This window comes from Sminthopsis crassicaudata, chromosome 2 (genome assembly GCF_048593235.1).
Source record: "Sminthopsis crassicaudata isolate SCR6 chromosome 2, ASM4859323v1, whole genome shotgun sequence".
NCBI lineage: Eukaryota > Metazoa > Chordata > Mammalia > Dasyuromorphia > Dasyuridae > Sminthopsis > Sminthopsis crassicaudata.
Window position 1 is genome coordinate 348,434,332 of NC_133618.1, and position 19,926 is coordinate 348,454,257.

Sequence of the window (19,926 nt, forward strand, 5' to 3'; positions counted from 1 at the left end):
GCTTTAATCCAACAGTGTTACTACTGGGCTTATATTCCAAAGAAATATTAAAGAAGGCAAAGGGACCTATATGTGCCAAAATGTTTGTGGCAGCCCTTTTTATAGTGGCTAGAAACTGGAAATTGAATGGATGCCCATCAATTGGAGAATGGTTGGAGAAATTGTGGTAAAGGAATGTTATGGAATATTATTGTTCTGTAAGAAATGACCAGCAGGATGAATACAGAGAGGCTTGGAGAGACTTACATGAACTGATGCTAAGTGAAATAAGCAGATCCAGGAGATTATTATGCACTTCACCAACAGTACTGTATGAAGATGTATTCTGATTGAAGTGGATATCTTCTACAAAGAGAATATCCAATTCAATTCCAATTAATCAATGATGGACAGAATCAGCTGTACCCAGAGAAGGAACACTGGGCAATGAATGGGGACTACTTACATTTTTTTTTCTTCCCAGTTTATTTTTACCTTCTGAATCCAATTTTTCTTGTGCAACAAGAGAACTGCACGGATCTGCAGACATATATTGTATCTAAGATATATTTTAACACGTTTAACATGTATGAGACTGCCTGCCACCTAGGGAGGGGGTGGAACGAGGGAAGGGAAAAATTGGAACAGAAGTGAGTACAAGAGACAATGTTGTAAAAATTACCTATGCATATGTTCAGTCATTAAAAAGGCATAATTTAAAAAAAAAAAAAAAAAAAAAGAGGAAAGAAAAGGTGTGCCTTTGAATTTTTTTCTGGAGCTATATGCACTTTGTAGTTCCATAGTGTTTTTTTTAATAGACATGCTTCTAACATTTGCTCCTCAGATGTCAGATATCATCCATGTAATGTAACAACATAACTTTTGGAAATGCTTTTCTCACAGGTGTAAGAGCAGCAGCCGCATACATTTGACCCATAATAGAGCTATTTTTCAGTCCTGTGGCAAAACTGTCCATTCATATCTTTTATAAGATCAGCTAAATTAATGCTGAGTACTGAAAAGGCAAATCTTTTCATATCCTTCTTATCCAGAGAGATAGAATAGAAATACAGAAATGTCTATAACCCAAAGAGGCCATTCTCTAGGCAAATGAGTAGGAAATAGAAGTCCAGGCTGAAGAGTTCCCATCTATTCATTTATTTTTCTTAAATTAGTCAACATCCTCCATTTTCCAGATTTCTTTTTACAACAAATACAGGGGAATTCCAATGGCTTACAGAAAGTTGTAAGTGTCCTTAGTCCAGTTGCTCTTGTACTATATCTAATAAAGCTGAATTTTTTCGTTTGTTAAGGACCACTGTTCTACCCATACTGACGTATCAGTTTTCCATCGAATGGGAATAGGTGAGACTGTAGGCAGGCTTTCAACAGCAGCCCTTCCTAAAAAGCTGAAGTACTCAATTGTAATCCTAACTGTTGTAATATGTCTCTTCCCCATAGATTGATGGGGATTTTATTTACTACAAAAGGAGCAAAATCCACTTTCACTTTCAATTTCACCTTCAAATATCTATCTCAGACGGGTTGTACTAACTTCAGTTACTATTGATCCTCCTATGCTAGACATATATGTGTCTGTTTTAATCTTTGGCCAATGACTGGCCAGGCACCTCTAATGGCAGTACTATCTGCACCAGTATCTACCAACCCTTTCAATGTTATGCCATTTACATAGTGAGCATAGGACACTCAGTTGTAATGGCTGCAGTCCAGAATATTCCTGGATTCTGTTGCTAAGAGTCAAAATCTGGATAAATATCACCAAATGGCTTATTAGGAATATCAGTAAACCTGATGCTAACCACTTCTCCTGGTCGATAAGTCACACATTGTCTATCTGTATTAGTGACTAGGCTATTAGCTACACATTCCCTAGTTTCCCAAATCAGTATATAGATACTTTTTTGTAAGCACTCTCAGGAGGTGAAATGGTCAAGCCTACTGTGCCTGGAGGCAAAGGATCCATAGACCAGACAGGGACAGATTTCACCTCTCCAGGGGATATGTCAGTAGTCCCAGCTACATACAACTCTATTCTCCCCAATTGTAATCTCTTTCCCCCATCAGGTTGCTTCTCGGATTATTGATCATGTCAGGGTACTGAACTTCTAAAGACTCTCTAGGTGTAACATCAGCTGACATCATGCCCTAAGTGTTTTTTGCCTGAGGCCCTGAACCTGAACCTTGCTTCGCGTTTCCTGCATCAACCTACATTCTGATGCCCAAAGGAAGCCTCTGTTGCATTTTGTATATAGGGTTTTGGGTCTTGTTCTCTTGTCTTCTAAGCCAACACTGAGCTTTCAGATGCCCTACTTTACCACATTGAAAGCATTGAGGAGTTTCTCTGGAAATCCCTTGCAAAAAGGGGCTCTGTCTTTCCATGTTCATCATAGCCTAGATATAAAAGGTATTTGTGCCCACTGTGGCAGTGTTTTATGATCTCTTCTAAAGGAGCATACTTATATAGTCCTAGTATACTACTTCTACAAACCTCATTAGCATTTTCTCTACCAAGCTGTCTTATCATAATTTCTGTTGCTGCATTTTCACCAATAGTTCACATGACTGCTGTCTACAAACGTCCCACAAAATCAGCAAAGGCTTCATTTGGACCTTGTGCTGTTTTCGTGAAGGCTTCCCTTCTATCTTATCTTTCTGCGAGGGTGCCTCATGCTTTGATACCAGCAGAAACAATTTGCTCATATGCTACTACAGAGTAATTTATCTGCACTAAAGTGTCTGCATAAGGACCTAAACCTACTAGTTGATCAAAGGTGACTGGTATATTAACTCCAGGTTGCCTATTTTGCTGGGCTTGTATTCTATAGAGTTCATTACACACAGAAAGCTACAAATTTTGTCCAGATTCTAAACCTGTCCTTGCTATAGATTTCCAATCACTAGGGGTTAAGATTTCATAAGGCAAATTCTCTAATACCACCTTAATGTAAAATGATATAGACCTATAAAGACTGCAAGTCTTTTTCAGATCTTTGATAATTTCCATATTAAAAGGAGTGTATCTTCTTCTTTCTTGATCTGAAGAATCAAACTCTTCAATCACAGGGTACACTTCTATTTTCAAATCAGATGTATCCTGTCCATCTTTTGTAAAGGGCTAAAACTGAGCAACTACACTCGGATAATACAGCACATAAGACTAACTGCCAATTGGACAGGTCTCTGTTAACATGATTGAAGGTTGACCCTCCCCAGCTGTTCTGTGCTGACTTGATTGGTGGGACAAAGAGGGGGAAGTGACGTGTGTGTGTGTGTGTGTGTGTGTGTGTGTGTGTGTGTGTGTGTGTGTGGAGTAGGAGGAGGAAATTGAGGCATTTTCCTGGCGGTAAAGAGAGAGGAAGGTGGTGTACAGATTACTAGATCTAATCCCCTGACGGCAAGCTCAAGAGACCAAGAATAAAGACTTTTGATTAGCCTGACTCCGGCTGATTTCTGGGAAGACAGAGTTCAAGCACCCTACCTCCACTGAAGTCCTCCAGTGATCAGGAGATTAGGTGAGTATTCTAATAGACAAATAAGGAACTTACCTTGTTAAGGGCTAAACCAGCAATCTCTTATAGCTGAAATGGGGCAAATGTTAGTTATAGACATTCCCTCGACCTCAGCCAACCCTGCTCCAACCCCAGCTGCAGCTTCACCCAGGTGTGGTGCTATAGAGAGTATAATTAAGATAATTGAGAAGAGTTTACTTGTAACCTGGGTACAGATTGATAAACTCTTGGGCACATTAAAACGCACATCCCCTTGGTTCTTAAAGAAAAACTAAATATAGATAACTGGAAGCTAGTGGGACTTCAACTGAAAGAATTTTACACAAAAAATGGGCCTTGTTCAATTTCCCCAGAGTTATTTTATATGTACAATGTAGTTCAATTAGACTTAAACTTTCAAGCAAGTTATAGGAGAAGGAAAAGTTAAAAATGAACAGAGGAGGAAGTGTGAGGAAAAAAAGATAGAAGATAAGCAATCCCAAGATATTGCCCAAGGGCAAGGAGATTTAAATGAGGAATTAGGGTGTGATAATTCTGATTTTCTTGAAGAAGCTTCAACACAGCCTAGAGAGCAGATTGGCCCACATCAACTCCACCTTCAAGGTCGGATGGAGGAGGAGTAGTGGGAGGGGCAGTGATATAATCAGTACCCCCCCCCCCAGCAATCACCAACTGCTATAACTAGATGACAAAAAGGGATTTTTCAAGAAGCTCAAAATGGAAAAGAAATAGATAACAATTTCAAACTTCCAATTTTTCCCGTGATTCAATAGTATAATTCTGCAGACCAAGAAAGTAGAAGAAAGAAGACCTAAAAAAAGCCTACACTCTCTATGGGGCTACATCAGCTTATGTTAAGATGTTACTACAGAATTTGGCTGATGAAGTTTTAACCCCTAGTGACTGGAAAGGCATTGCAAGGGTGTGGTTAGAACCTGGACAAAACTTATGGCTTTCTGAATATAGTGAGCTCTGTAGGATTCAAGCCCAACAAAATAGTCAAAGTGGAGTTAATACTTCAATCACCTGTGACCTACTAACAGGTGTAGATTCTTATGCAGAAGCTTCAGTACAGAATACTTACTCCATAGCAACATTTGAGCAAATTGCTGCTGCTGCTATCAAAGCACGGGCTTCTCTCTCCAGTAAAAACAACAAGGGTGAGACCTTCACAAAAATTGTACAAGGATCAAATGAACCCTTTGCTGATTTTGTGGGACATTTGCAGACAGCCGTCACACAGACTAATAGTGAAAATGAAGTAACAGACACTTTGGTAAGGCAACTTGCTAAAGAAAATGCCAATGAGGTTAGGAGAAGGATTATACTAGAACTATTATACTAGAACTACATAGGGATGCTCCTTTAGAAGAGATCATAAGATGCTGTGCCACAGTGGGCATAATACCTTTTATAGCCAGGCTATGGTGCAGACTTCCCAAGATCCCAACATGGGGAGACAGGATCCCTTTTGGCAAGGGACTTCCACAGAGACTCATCAATGCTTTCAGTGTGGTAAAGTAGGGCATCTGAAAGCTCAATGTTGGCATAGAGACAGAGTGAGAAAACAGGCTGGAAGAACAAGACCCAAAACCCATGTCCAAAATGCAACAGAGGACTCCATTGGGCATTAGAATGTAGACTGATTCAGGGAAATAGGATGAGGGGCACAGCTTCAGGGTCCCTGGCAAAAAACACTTGGGGCATGATGGCAGCTGATGCCACAACCAGAGAGTGCCCACAAGTCCAATAGCCAGACATGACCATCAGATAGGAAGGCATCTGATGGGAAAAAGGGATTACAACAATGAGTCAGCCAGGAAACAACATGACGGGAGAAAGAGACTACAATTAGGGAGGATAGAGTTGTATGCAGCTGGGACAACTGAGATACCCCCTGGAGAGGTGAAATCTGTTCCTCTCCAACCTATGGATCCCTTGCCTCCAGGCACAGTAGGCTTGACCATTTCACCTCCTAAAAGTACTTACAAAACAGTGTTCATTCATACACTGATGTGGGAAACCGGGGAATGTGTAGCTAATATCCCAGTCACTAACACAGGTAAACAATGTGTGACTTATCAACCAGGAGAAGTAATAGCATCGGGTTTATTGATACAGACCTCTAATAATCAACTGGTGATAGTCACCCACATTCTGACTCCAAGCAGCAAAACCCAGGAATATACTGGACAGCAGCTGTGACAGCTGACCTACCTATGCTCACCATCTATATAAATGGCATACCATTAGAGGGACTGGTAGACACAGGTGCAGATGGCACAGTCATTAGAGGTGCCAACTGGCCCAGTCACTGGCCAAAGATTAAGGCAGACACCTCCATGTCTGGTGTAGGAGGATCAATAGCAGCTGAAGTTAGTGCTACCCCTTTGAGATGGACTTTTGAAGGCAAAACAGGAGTTTTTACTCCTTTTATAGTTGAAAAAAATCCCCATCAATCTGTGGGGAAGAGACATTTTACAACAATTAGGGTTAAAAATGAGTACTTCGGTTTTTTAGGCAGGGCTGCTGTTGAAGGCCTGCCACCATTTTCACCTGTTCCTATCCAATGGAAAACTGATACACCAGTGTAGATAGAACAGTGGCCCTTAGGTAGCGATAAAATTCAGGCCTTATTAAATATAGTACAGGAGCAACTTGACCAAGGACATTTACAACCTTCTCTAAGTCCTTGGAATTCCCCAGTATTTGTTGTAAAAAAGAAATCTGGAAAATGGAGGATGCTGACTGATTTAAGAAAGGTAAATGAACAGATGGAAACTATGGTAACTCTTCAACCTGGACTCCCATCTTCCACTCAATTGCCTAGAGAATGGCCTCTCTGGGTTACAGACATTAAGGATTGTTTCTATTTTATCCCTCTAGATAAGGAAGATATGAAAAGATTTGCCTTTTCAGTGCCCAGCGTTAACTTAGCTGAGCCTTATAAAAGATATGAATGGACAATTTTGTCACAGGGAATGAAAAACAGCTTTACTATGTGTCAAATGTATGTTGCTGCTGCTCTTACTCCAGTAAGAAAAGCATTTCTAAAAGTAATGTTATTACATTCCATGGATGATATATTGGGATGTGCACCTGAGGAACAAATGTTGGCAGCATGTCTACAAAAAAACCATAGAAACACTAAGGAATTATAAATTGCACATAGCTCCAGAAAGAAATTCAAAGACATGCTCCTTTTCAATATTTAGGATATGACATATACCTAAGGTGCATACAATACAGAAACTCTCCTTAAAAACAGAGAAGCTAAACACCTTAAATGACTTCCAGAAATTGATAGGAAATATCCAATGGATGCATCCTGTGTTAGGCTTGACTACCTGTCAATTGCAACCATTATATGACATTTTAATGGGAGACAGTGCTTTAAATTCACCTTGCCAGTTTACAAAAGAAGCTCAAGAGGCTTTGAGAGAAGTTGAACTGGCTTTATCCAATGTGGTTGAAACAGTCACTCAAAAACCCTTGGAAATATCAGTTTTTGCTACACAAGAGGCACCCACAGCAGTCCTTCATCTAGGAGACAGTGTGATAGAGTGGGTGAATCTCCCAGCACAACCAGAACAAAGCCTTATTCCTTACCCAGTGCTTGTGGCTAGAATTTTATTAAAGGCCATTAAGTGAGCACTACAATTATCTGGGATAAGACCTGACAAGATATACACCTTTTATACTAATGCACAAGTTAATGTGTGCTGTGAAACCATCCCAGAGTGGCAAATTTTATTAGCCATGGCTCCAGATTTTACACATGGGTCTCCATTAAAGATAACCAGACTGTTACATAATTGGCAATGGATTCTTGAAGAAAAGGTTTCTTAAGTTCCTCTTAAAGGATCAACCATCTTTATAGATGCATCCAAAAATAATATTTGTGCTATATACTCTCTTGACAACTATGAAGAGAATAGTCAGAACTCCTTTTCAGTCCACTCAGCAGAATAAATTGTATGCAATCATTCTAACTCTTACTTATTATCCGAGAGACATAAATATCTGATTCAGCCTATTCAGTAGGTGTGGTACAAAGAATTGCCACAGCCCAAATAAAATTTGTAACCTCTAATATATATCAGCTCTTTAAGGAATTTCAAGAGCAAGTGAGAAAGCATCCAGGTAAGATTTATATCTTGCATGTCCACTCTCATAGTGGACTTCCAAGTCCTATTTTTGATGGTAATTCAAAGGCAGATAGCCTTCTAACCATGTTGGCCCATACTCCTTTATTTCAAGAAGCCCAAGAATCTCATTCTAAATATCATCAGGCTGCCCAAGCTTTATGTTTACAAGTTGGAATAGCAAGAGAAGAAGCTAGGAGCATAGTAAAAGCCTGTACAGCTTGCCTTCCTTTCCATGCTCCTATACTCCCTCCAGGGAAGAACCCTCATGGTTTGAGATCTAATGAAATTTGGCAAATGGATGTGACCCATTATAAATCTTTTGGTCATCTATCTTTTATCCACGTTGTGGTAGACACCTTTTCAGGGTTCACTTTTGCAATACCAGCAGCAAAAAAATACAGCCCAAGTAGTCACTGTATTCCTTATACAAACATTTGCAATTATGGGTATGCCATAAACAATAAAAACAGAGAATGGACCTTTATACACTTCTAAACATTTTGCACACTTTTGTGCACAGTATAAGATTTTACATACTACTGGCATACCTTTTAATCCTCAAGGTCAGGCAATAGTAGAGAGAACAGAGACATTAAAACACTCCTCCAAAAACAAAAAAAAAGGGGGGGGGGAGAGCCATGGGTAACCCTAGAGAACTTCTAAATTTAGTTCTCTATTCCATTAATTTTTAAATTTTTGACAAAGATGCACTGGCTCCGGCAGACAAGTTTTATAACTCACTGGAAGGACAGTGTCTTTAGGTAATTGCCAGGTCATGTGGAGAGACCCAGAGAGTGGTGAATGGAAGCGACCAGATAGGTTAACTGCTTGGGGGAGAGAGTTTGCTTGTATCTCTACAGATGGAGAAGGAATCAGATGGGTGCCAAACGAAGGAGAAGAACCAAGAAACATCGGGTGGTTCCATTGCTGACTGTGCCCACCATTGAAAGAGCCTGGCAGTTATGGCGTTTGACTCATAGACATCAAAAATTGTTGGACTTGAAAACCCACAGGAATCATTGGATTCTCTGAGACATAAGACTGTTGCAGGACTTCAAAACCTATAGGAATCATTGGATTCCCTAATATATAAAAAGGATTTTGCAGGACTTCAAAAACTTGTGGGGAATCATTGGATTCCCTGACACGTGAAACAATGGACAATAGATTGGTTTTGGACTATCAGGTGCTGAAGGTGTATGTGTGACTGATGTTTACATACCCTCCTTCTAGGACTTCTGGAAATCTTTTACAAGACCATGTTGATTTATGTTTTTTGTTATATCACTACTTGCATGTGCAATTCATATTTGTTACACCTCATTGAGCCTGCACTGATTGTGGGGAGAGTCATCACTAATAGCTTGTGTGTTATTGCTATGTGCTTGTGTAATACCTCCCATGCTGATGGGTTTGGGCATACTTGTTTCTAGTAAGACCCTTCAACCCAGAAACCCGCTAGCAATCCACACTTCCTTTTGGTGCTTCTCATCTCCCTTCCTGAGATATGTCAGGGAGGACATGATTATCTCCTTTTTAGTGCTTTCATCTCCCCTCCTGAGAAGTCAGGAGGGGCGTGATCACCTTTTTGGGGTTCTCACCTCCCTGAAAAGTCAGGGATGGCGTGACTACCTGTATTCTAAAACAAAAGAGGGAGATATAAAGGGCTAGAACCGAGCAACTGCACTTGGATAATGGAGCACGTGAGACTAATTACCAATTGTACGGTTCTTTATTAACATGATTAAAGGTTGACCCTCCCCAGCTGTTCTGTGCTTTCTTGATTGGTGGGACAAAGAGGGGGAAGTGACATGTGTGGGTGGAGTAGGAGGAGGAAACTGAGGCATTCTCCTGGTGGTAGAGAGAGAGGAAGGTGGTGTAGAGATTACTAGATCTAATCCTGACAGTGAGCTCAGGAGACCAAGAATAAAGACTTTTGATTAGCCTGATTCCGGCTGATTTCTGGGAAGACAGAGTTCCAGCAATCTTTAGCTTTAATTAATACCTTTTGCAGCTGTGTCAGAGGGGTGGACAAAGCTGCTGCATGAGTGGTGCTGATGGTGTCATTGTCCCTCCAACTTCTACTCCTCCTTCCACCTACAAAGGTGAAATTGAGGGGGGAGGATCATGAGATGGGGAATGCCCCAAGAGCTCCTGCTGAGAAGCACTACACTCCTTAATTTCATCAGCACTGTACTTAACTCCTTTCTTGTCCAACTATTCATGCTTTTCAGCTGCTTTGTCAGTACCAACCTCCTCTTGTTCTTTCTCCTTTTTCCTTATTTTAAAACTTGTGGGATTCCTTAAAACCAATTGTATGTAGAATTCTCGGGAGCCAAGGGCTATGGCCCAGGTGTCTCTCCCCCCCTAAGTGGGCCTTACCCTTAGACAAATTGTTCTGAGAATCAGGCCGACCACAGGTGGGCATGATCCTTCCAAGAATCAGCCGACCATAGAATGTTCCAACATTGTGTATGTTCCAACATTGTATATCCTAACTGCAAAATGTTCCTGTTCATTGAACCAGCCATTCCCATGTTCCTTTCCCAGGCCCAACCCTACTTCTCTTTCTCATGCTTTTTGCTATATAGGCTGTACCCCTAGAGCAATAAACTGAGACCTTGACAAGAATCTGCTTGGTCTCGCTCTTCTTTCTCGCCCGTTTCTCTTTCAGGCTGGGTCCCCCTCAACTCCCCGAATAACTGAGTCCAGGTGGACCGGGATAGGTGGCACCCAATGCGGGGCTCGAGGTACGGACCCTTGCCGGACGGACCCCCTCCCAGAGAAGTCGTCGCGACCCCGATTGGAAGGACCACTTTCACCGCTCATGAGAATTCCAGTCCTTGGTAAGTTTTGAATCGTCCGTCTTATAAGAAATGGGTACTAAGTTATTTAAAGAGCAGGTTTTTATAAAGGACCTTAAAGCATCCCTCAGGGAAAGAGGAGTTAGAGTAAAGAAAAAAGATTTGATATGTTATCTAAAGAGAAGGTTTTTATAAAGGACCTTAAAGCATACCTCAGGGAAAGAGGAGTTAGAGTAAAGAAAAAAGATTTGGTATAAGTTATCTAAAGAGCAGGTTTTTATAAAGGACCTTAAAGCATCCCTCAGAAAAAGAGGGGTTAGAGTAAAGAAAAAAGATTTAGTTAGGTAGTTTCTTTTTATAAATGAAACTTGTCTTTGGTTTCGGACCAGAATGGACCAGAGATTCATCCCCAGAAGTGGCAAAAAGTAGGCAGAGACCTAAATGATAAATTACAGAAGGAAGGGCCGAATGCTGTTCCCACAACTGCCTTCTCTTACTGGGGCTTGATTCATGATATTGTAGAATCTACAATTCTAATTCGCATCTAATGACCCTGACAAACAGCAGCTCTTATCAGTGGCTCAAATTGCCTCCACCCTTTTGGCCCCCCACTGTTATTATTGAGATGACTGTCATTCAAAGAGAATCCCCTTTATCCTCCCCTGCCTCAGGAAGCCCAGTCATCAGGAAATCTGCTAAATTGCTCAGCTTTCCACTGAACTTTCTTCCTTGCAAAATTCACTTACAAAGACCATCCTCCTCCTGGCTTCAAGCCCAGCGGCCGCTCCCCCTTCGTTGCCTTACAAGAAGGGCCCTCTTAGCAAATCAAAAAACCTGAAATTGGCCTTTTTACCTCTGCTGGAACTCTGCCTGGACTTCCTCCGGGACTTATCAGGTTTTCAATTACACTTGGCTAATCATTAATGAAGCTGGAGATATTGCTAACTCCTCTACAATCTCTGCCGCTATCCCTAGGGGATTTTTCAAAATTGTCATTGACCTAAAAGATTGTTTTTTCTCCATCCCTCTTCACCCCGATGATTGCAAACGCTTTGCTTTTAGCCTTCCCATAGTTAATTGTGTGGGCCCCTCCCCACACTCCCCTTTCCAATGGAGGGTCCTACCCTCAGGGTATGGCTAACAGCCCAACCCTCTGTCAAAAATGTGGCTCAGACTAAGCAGGACCCAATGAGCCACACCTTTCTCAGATTTGCCAGCTCCTTGTCTCTGCCCTTCAGACCCGGGGTCTCAATCTCTCTCGAAAAGATTCAAACCCAACCTCCTCAGCTGTTCTTAGGTTTTGAGCTATTTTCCAACAAAGTCCTTTCTCAGAAACTCCAGTTGCGGACAAACTGTCTGCACACTCTCAATGATTTGCAGAAACTTCTCGGCGATATCAATTGGCTCAGACCCTACTTGAAACTTACAACGGGGAATTAAAACCTCTTTTTGACATCTTAAGAGAAGATCCCGATCCCTCCTCCCCGTGCTCACTCACCACTGAGGCGCGAAAATCCCTGATTACTCGCCATCCACGAACAGCTCATAGGATATTATGCCCCCAATCAACCTTTTTGGCTCCTCATATTTCCTACTCCCTTTGCCCCCACAGGCTTGCTCTGGCAACAAAAGCCTCTATTTTGGGTCCATTTACCCGCATCCCCCTCCAAAATTCTACCCACATATCCTCACCTGGTTGCTATCCTCCTATGCCTCAGCAGAAGGGATGCCCTGAAGCTCTTTGGTAGAGACCCTGACCATATAGTTTCCCCCTCTACACAACTTCCCAAATACAATGGCTTGTTCAGGATGATGATGATTGGGCCATTAGCTCCATTTCTTTTCAGGGAACCATTGACATTTACTTGCCTCTCAATATGTTTGCAGCAGTAGCTTACATGAAAACCTTAAAGTATATTGCAAGGAAGAAAACTGTGATGAGCCATTATATGGGTTTTTTTTAACACTGCTTAGATCTCTAAAACTGTCTATTCACCAGAGAGCCTAATAAAATTACTGCCCCTCTTGTCTTTGCTTATATGTTGTAAACCTCATTATAAAGTTGGTTTCCAGTCACATTAATAATAATTAAGTGCTGTTTTGATGTAAAGATATTGAGTATGATTTTTATTTTGTCTTAATTTAGGATATGATCTAAGTCTTTTTTAGAAAAAAGTTTGTTTTTAATTACCACTATGCTAAAAGCATATGCAATTTTTTTGGAAGTCATTTATATGCTGGGGTGGGGTAGGGGAACCAGACTAGTTAACCCTAACTTTTTTTTGAATTGTCAGGTAGTAAAACTGCCAAATAGGTTTGTTTATCCAAAAAAATCAATCATCTACCTGAAAAAGTTTAGCAATGCTGCATACAATTGAACAAATGAAACCTTTTAGCTTCTTAGCAGTTTTACTACTAGAACCCATGTTACAATATACTTATTCTCTTTTGTGTCTTGGGGTCCTCTATGGTAGACAGATATCTTTTTTGTTCATATTAGCAGCATTATAAACTGGCTTGTCACTATACTACATTTTGTGATATAACCACTGCTTTCAGAGTAACTTTTCAGTTATTTTGAAGCAGGTTAATAACCATTTGTATTTGCACCTGTTTCTTACATATTAATTATGCCATGCTTGGCAAATGAGGGATTTTTTTTTTAATTACCTGTGAAGTTTTTTGAAAGCCAGTCAAGCAAAATGACTTACCAAATTGTGCTCTTACATATTGCTACTTCAAGTGTTCCTTTTAAATCAAACTTTTCGATTTTATTTTGTAGCAAACTGCTGTAAGAATGTAGCTTGCTTACCTTTTATTGTACTTGAATTTTAATCATGGTTTTAAACATTGTAATTAAACAGACCATTTCATTAGGTTCCGTAGAATTTGTCATTCCTTTGAAGAGCACCCACTTTGAGTTTTAAAATTAATATAACTTGTTTATTTGAAATAGAAGAAATAGTTCAGTATTAATATTACAGAGATGAGAGGTTTCAAAAAAGTTTAAGTTTAGATTTGCACAGATGGTAACAGCACCTTTTAACTTGAAAAAATGGGGAAATATCTTTAACATTAATCATCAGATCTAATGGACATTTGCATAGCAACTGGATAAAGTGTAGAAATTTGTGCCTTTCAGTATACAGATTCTTTGTTGGTGGTCATTTGAATAAGCCAGGCCACTTGAATTCCTGAGAGCACGTTTAATTTTTGCGGAGTTCCAAATGTATCTTTAAAAACTCTTAATGTGCAATTAATTTCTAAAATCAAATAAGTAAAATGTCTGCTATTGAGGGGAATAGACATATAAGGAACTTTATATTGGACTGTTATATTTTTAATGTTCAATTTTTGTTATTGCTAACTAATTAAATTTCATCCTAATGTTATATCCATGTTGTCCCTTGCATCATAGGCCGCATTGACATAGTCCTCTGAGTCATGTTTGTCATCATGGTCAAGTTTCCCATTTCAAAACAAACTTTACCTCTGCACAGCTGGTTGAGCTCACTGCTATCATTAGAGTTTTTGAATTATTAGAAGACCCTTTGAATTTATATACTGACAGTGCCTATGTGGCACACTCTGTCCCCCTTCTGGAGACAGTACCTTATATTCACCCTTCAACCAATGCTTCCCCCTTGTTTGCTGAACTTCAGCGCTTAATCCTTGCCTGCACTGAACCTTTTTTTGTTGGTCACGTTCATGCCCATTCTGGCCTCCCTGGGCCATTGGCAGAGGGAAATGACAAAGTGGATCAGGCCACTCAGCTTGTGGCCGCTGCCCTCTCAGTCACTCCACTTACTGCCGCACAGCAGGCCCATGCCTTACATCATCTTAATGCCCATACTCTCAGACTACGATATTCCATCACTTGCGAACAGGCACGGCAGATTGTCCAGCAATGCAAGGGCTGCCTGAACCTCACTTGGGAGTGAACCCCCGTGGGTTAGTCCCTGGCGAATTATGGCAGATGGATGTCACCCACTACCCATCCTTTGGCAAATTAAAATATATTCATGTTTCCATAGACACCTTTAGTGGCTTCATTTTTGCATCTCTGCAAACAGGGGAAGCCTCCAAACATGTGATCTGTCATGTTCTTGCCTCTTTAGATGTAGTCCCAAAACCAAAAATTCTTAAAACTGACAATGGTTCAGGCTACATTAGCTCTACCTTTAAACAGTTCTGTGCTCAGATGGAAATCAAACACATTACTGGCATACCTCATAACCCCCAGGGTCAAGGAATCGTTGAGAGAGCTCATCAAACTTTAAAAAATATAATCTCAAAATTACAATCAGGGGGAGAAGTGTTATATCCTAAAGCAGGTAATTTTAAAACCCTTTTAAATCATGCAATGTTTGTGTTGAATTTTCTTATGATATTGAGGGCAAATCTGCTGCTGACCGCCTCTGGCATTCATCTACAGCCAATACTTATGCACAGGCTATGTGGAGAGACCCTTTGTCCAACAGATGGCAGGGTCCCGACCCAGTCCTTATCTGGGGCAAAGGACATGCCTGCATTTATGATTCACAGGCACAAAATGCCAGAGCGTCTGATAAAACTTCACAACCCACCCAGGGATCCCTCTGAGAAGATTTCTAACTGTGCTTTCTTTCCCAGGGATCCCCCTGAGAAGATTTCTAACTGTGCTTTCTTTCAGAAAACAACATGAAGTCACCAGCCATTGAGATCCTCCTCTGCCTGATCACTGCTCAACATGTTGTCTATGGCTCTCCTTCGTATCAGGTTTTCAACTACACCTGGTTGGTAATCAATGGGGCAGGTGATGCTATTTGGAGCACATCAAAAATCACACACGAGACCTGGTGGCCCACACTCTATCCAGACTCCTGCCTAATTGGGACTTGGAAGACTATTATAATCAACAACAGGCCCCCCAACAGGGACACCTGGTCTCCATTTGTGGGCGTTGGCCAGGTAGCTGGAGGTTGTGATTCCCATAATAGAAAAAGTAAGCTGAGGACTATTCCCTTTTATGTTTGCCCCGGCCCCCATAGAGATCGCTCTCTGAACTCCAAATGCGGGGACAAAAACGATTTTTACTGTCGTTCTTGGGGCTGTGAAACCACAGGAGATACTTACTGGAACCCTTCCTCCTCCTGGGATTATATTAAAGTTACTGCCAATTATACACATCATGATGCTATTATCCAGGCTGGGCCACCAAACCATAGTGCTCAGGATGGTGCCACCCATTACGTATCCAATTTACAGATCCAGGTAAAAAATATAACTCCTGGACCCAAGGTGTTTCATGGGGCTTAAGGCTTTACAAATATAATTATGATGATGGCCTACTCTTTACCATAAAACTTCTAAAAACCACCCCTGACTAGCCTAAAGGAGTGGCCATAGGTCCTAACCCCAAGCTCCACTTGGACCCTGATCAAAACCAGGATAATAAACCCGGTCACCAGCCTTTTCCTCCCACACCCTCTCACAGTGGAGCCTTTCGTCCAACCCTCCCTAAGGGACCCCCCTCCTCTGCCACGCTCATTCTTTCTCTGGTTAATGCCTCTGTTCAAGCCATTCACAAGCTTAATACTACTCCCGTGGAAGATTGCTGGGTTTGTTACTCCTCCTCCCCTCCTTTCTATGAAGGCATTGCCCATTTTGGAAATCTCACATTCACTAACAACTCATCCCTTTTACGCTGGGGAATTGAGAATAAGCAGGGTCTCACCCTTAGTAAAATCTCTGGCCTGGGGCTGTGCCTTTTGGGACCCAATATGCTGCCTCCCTTACAGCTAGAAGGGGTATGTAGCCAGATTGTCACGATTACTACGTCTCCCACGTACATGGCTGCCCCTAGCAACTCATACCTTGCTTGCTCCTCCAGTCTGACCACCTTTGTAGTTACAACCTCCTTCATTCATAACAAAGACTACTGTGTGGTAGTCTCTCTCTTCCCCCACCTGACAATTCATTACCCAGACGACTTCCTAAGATTCTGGGAACGAGGGACCAACCCATGGGTTCGGGAAAAAAGAGAACCTTTGATGGCTCTCACCCTAGCCGTCCTAATAGGCCTGGGGTCGGTGGGTGCAGGAACAGGAATTGCCTCCTTAGTTACTTCCAACATGCAGTATGCTCAGCTCAGTGCAGCTATTGACAAAGATCTTCAGGAACTGTAGTCAGGCCTCAAGTACCTTAAAGACTCTGTCGCCTCCCTGGCTGAAGTAGTCCTGCAGAATAGGAGAGGCTTAGACCTCCTCTTTTTGCAACCGGGTGGCCTTTGTGCTGCATTAAAAGAGGAATGTTGCTTCTATACTGATAAGCTTGGCCTAGTAGAAGATAGTCTAAAAAGGGTCAAAGAAAGCCTAGAAAAAAGAAAGAGAGCAGGACGAATCCTGGTATCAAAACTGGTTCTCTACATCCCCCTGGCTTACCACCCTACTCCCCAGTCTTTTAGGGCCCCTTATAGGTGTTTTGCTGCTTCTCTCCTTCGGCCCCTGGGCCTTCAACAAACTAACTACTTTCATCAAGTCACAGGTAGATTCTGCCCTGTGAAAACCTGTCGCAGTTCTTTATCACCAGCTTAGTGCTAATGGATCCTGTGATGACCCCCCTTCTACCATTGCCCACGAGAGCCTTCAATTCTCCACCCTCGCCACGGAAATTGAGTCCCCGTGGTACCTAAGGGTGTGGCGACACCTCCGAGTAACACGGCCTTAATTGCAATAATGTGGGCTATTGCTGTGAAAGAGCCAATGACGGAATTATTGTGGCCCCATGACTCGGATAATCATACCTTTTATGGCTTTTATGGCTGCAGTGATATCCAATGACGGGAATAACTGAGTCCTGGTGGACGGGACATAGAATGTTGCCTCAGGAATTGAATCAGGACCATTATCTTCATAATATTCAAATAGTTGCTTTCCCACTAGTTTCCAGTTAACTGGCTCTAATTTTTCTTCCTTAGAGAACCAAGGAGACGTGCATTCTAATATTTCTAAGAGTCCATTGATCCGCTCCAAGTTACCAACAAACCTTGCTTCTTTATTAACCTAACTATGCTTGCTACACACTTCCCTTGGGGTGGGGAAAGCTCTTTTCTTAGTAGTTGCTCCATTTCAGCTGAAAAATGAAAGTGACTAGTTTACTCATCCTATTTCCGGATTATAGGGACTTCTCTACTGAACTTACAATCGAGTCAGTCAAACTGCTGAGTGTAGGTCCTTACATTCAGAGCCTCAAAAGGTAGTGTGCTTCTTTCAGTTCCCCATGTTGGGAACCAAAATGTAATGTCCGGGCTAAGTTTCTGGAGGTCTCCAGACAGGCCTTGGTCTCAGCAGGATAATCACCACTAGAATAGTCAGGAATATAGTCTAAAGTCTTTATTGTCTCCTTCACAGTCTATTCACACTGACTCATTGACTCTGACTGTGTCCCCAGTTCTCTCAACCCTTAAATACTCTATTGCAATTACATCATTACAGCATACTGAGTATGTGTGAACTAGAGAACCATTTCATCACCATACTAAGTACTAAGTATATATAAACTAAAGAACCATCATCTCTTCAATCACACTGAGTTAACACCTTGTTGATAAGTATCCTTATTTCAAATATACTTCTCCAGAATTCCTGCCCTCTACAAAATGTCACAGAGAAAGGAGGAAAAAAATGACTCCTAAACACAAACTATCATATCTTTAATTACTTCATATTTGTTTATATTTAATTTCTTTACATTTTATATGTATTTATATACATCCTTGTTGTTTCCCCCATTGGTATATAAACTCTTTACGAGTAGGGAAATTTTCATTCATCATATTTATATTTCTTGGTTCTAGAACACAGTATCTGGCATAGAGTAGATGTGTTAACATTTGTTAACTGATAGATTTAATACATCAGTAGTTAGACATGCTAACTATTTTGTTAATTGAATTATCAAACCAAATTCAAAGGGGAATGCTTAAAAAACTAGATTTGATAAATAGATGAAAAAAATTAACATTTTAAAATATATATATAAATACATATATATTTCTTCAAATTCAGATGAAGAAAGTGGAAATAGTTATGTTGTCCTAGGACACAAAGAAATCATTATCAATGCAACACAACAAAAATGTTAAACATACTTATGGATCATAATGCATCAAAAATTCATGAAGAAAGCAAATACAATTAAAAATGTGGGCTTACATTCAGACAAAAAATGCCAGGTTGATAAATGAATGCTTGGGTTAAAGATTATGTTATGATAAAGAACAGCATGACAGTGTAAAAGAGGGCTGGTTTATCCAGGTCTTGCCTTTGACATACATCATATCTATGACCTTGTGCAAAATAAAAAACTTCAGTTACTCAAATTTCCTCATCCCATGGAAGAAAATAATAAGACTTAGAAAGTTCAAATAATTGAAATCTTCCCAGGTTATAACAATTATCATTATTATTGCTAGCATTTATAATAGAGCTTTATGATTTACAAAGTACTTATCTATATAATCTCACTTTATTTTCATGACAATCCTAGAAAATGGGTAATACTCTTAGCTCCATTTTACAGATGAGAAAACTGAAACAAAGAGCAGTTAAATGACTTGCCTAAAATGTGCTGTTTGTCCATAAAAAAAAAAAAAAAAAAAAAAAAAAAACCAACTATTTATTCTGGGAAAGTCAGTTTGGAGACATACATGATCAACATATTAATTTAGGCTATTAAGTTAAATCTCTCAATAAAAAATCCAACTTACTTTCTAGCCACTGTGGTTACTCTGATACGTCTCTGTCCACTTGAATGCTGGTACTGAGTCACAAATTGAATAGCACCACGTCCACCTTGAGGAATTGGAGCATTATGCTAAATTTAAAAAGAATAGATTGAGCAAAAATTGAACTAATATATAGCTACAAAAATCCTAGCAAACCACAAAATGCTGCTAAAATTCATTCTAAATTGAACCCGTAGGATATCATTTTGCAGGGCCAACAAATTGGAGTTGGGAATTTAAGCAGATACAAGAATGAACAGATAAGGAAAAGGGAAGAAAAAATGATAATGGGCAAGAGAAAAGCTATCAAAATGAATTCAATAGTATGCACAACATAAATCAGGTAAGTGAAAACTGAAAAAAGGAAAGGGTAGAAAAAACAGTGATGAAGAAAAAGAAGAGTGGGATGATAAATCCAGTCAGGATAGACTAGTATTCAGGAATAAAGTTCTAATGCAGAAAAAAAGAATTGGGAGAAAGGTTCAAGCATGAAAATTTTGCCAATGCTCAGGAGAAAAAAGCTTTGTAAATGAAGACATGTTCTATATGAAAAATAACAAAGAGATAAAAAAAATACCACATTATATATAGATAAAAATATCATACACACAGACACATATATTGCTTTGATTATATACTTAATCAACAAAGCATAAGCAATGTCAGTACATATGTATGCCAGTATGTATATATCT

General features: G+C 40.4%; 1 protein-coding gene across 3 annotated transcripts in view; it reads right to left on the bottom strand.

Moving 5' to 3' along the window:
• Positions 1-19,926, bottom strand: part of SEC23A (SEC23 homolog A, COPII coat complex component) — a 134,840-nt gene that overhangs the window by 31,387 nt on the left and 83,527 nt on the right. For all 3 annotated transcript variants that reach the window (XM_074290709.1, XM_074290708.1, XM_074290710.1), the window contains one exon: positions 19,214-19,320. In XM_074290709.1, the coding sequence (XP_074146810.1) occupies positions 19,214-19,320 (107 nt within the window). The remainder of the gene's footprint in view (positions 1-19,213; positions 19,321-19,926) is intronic.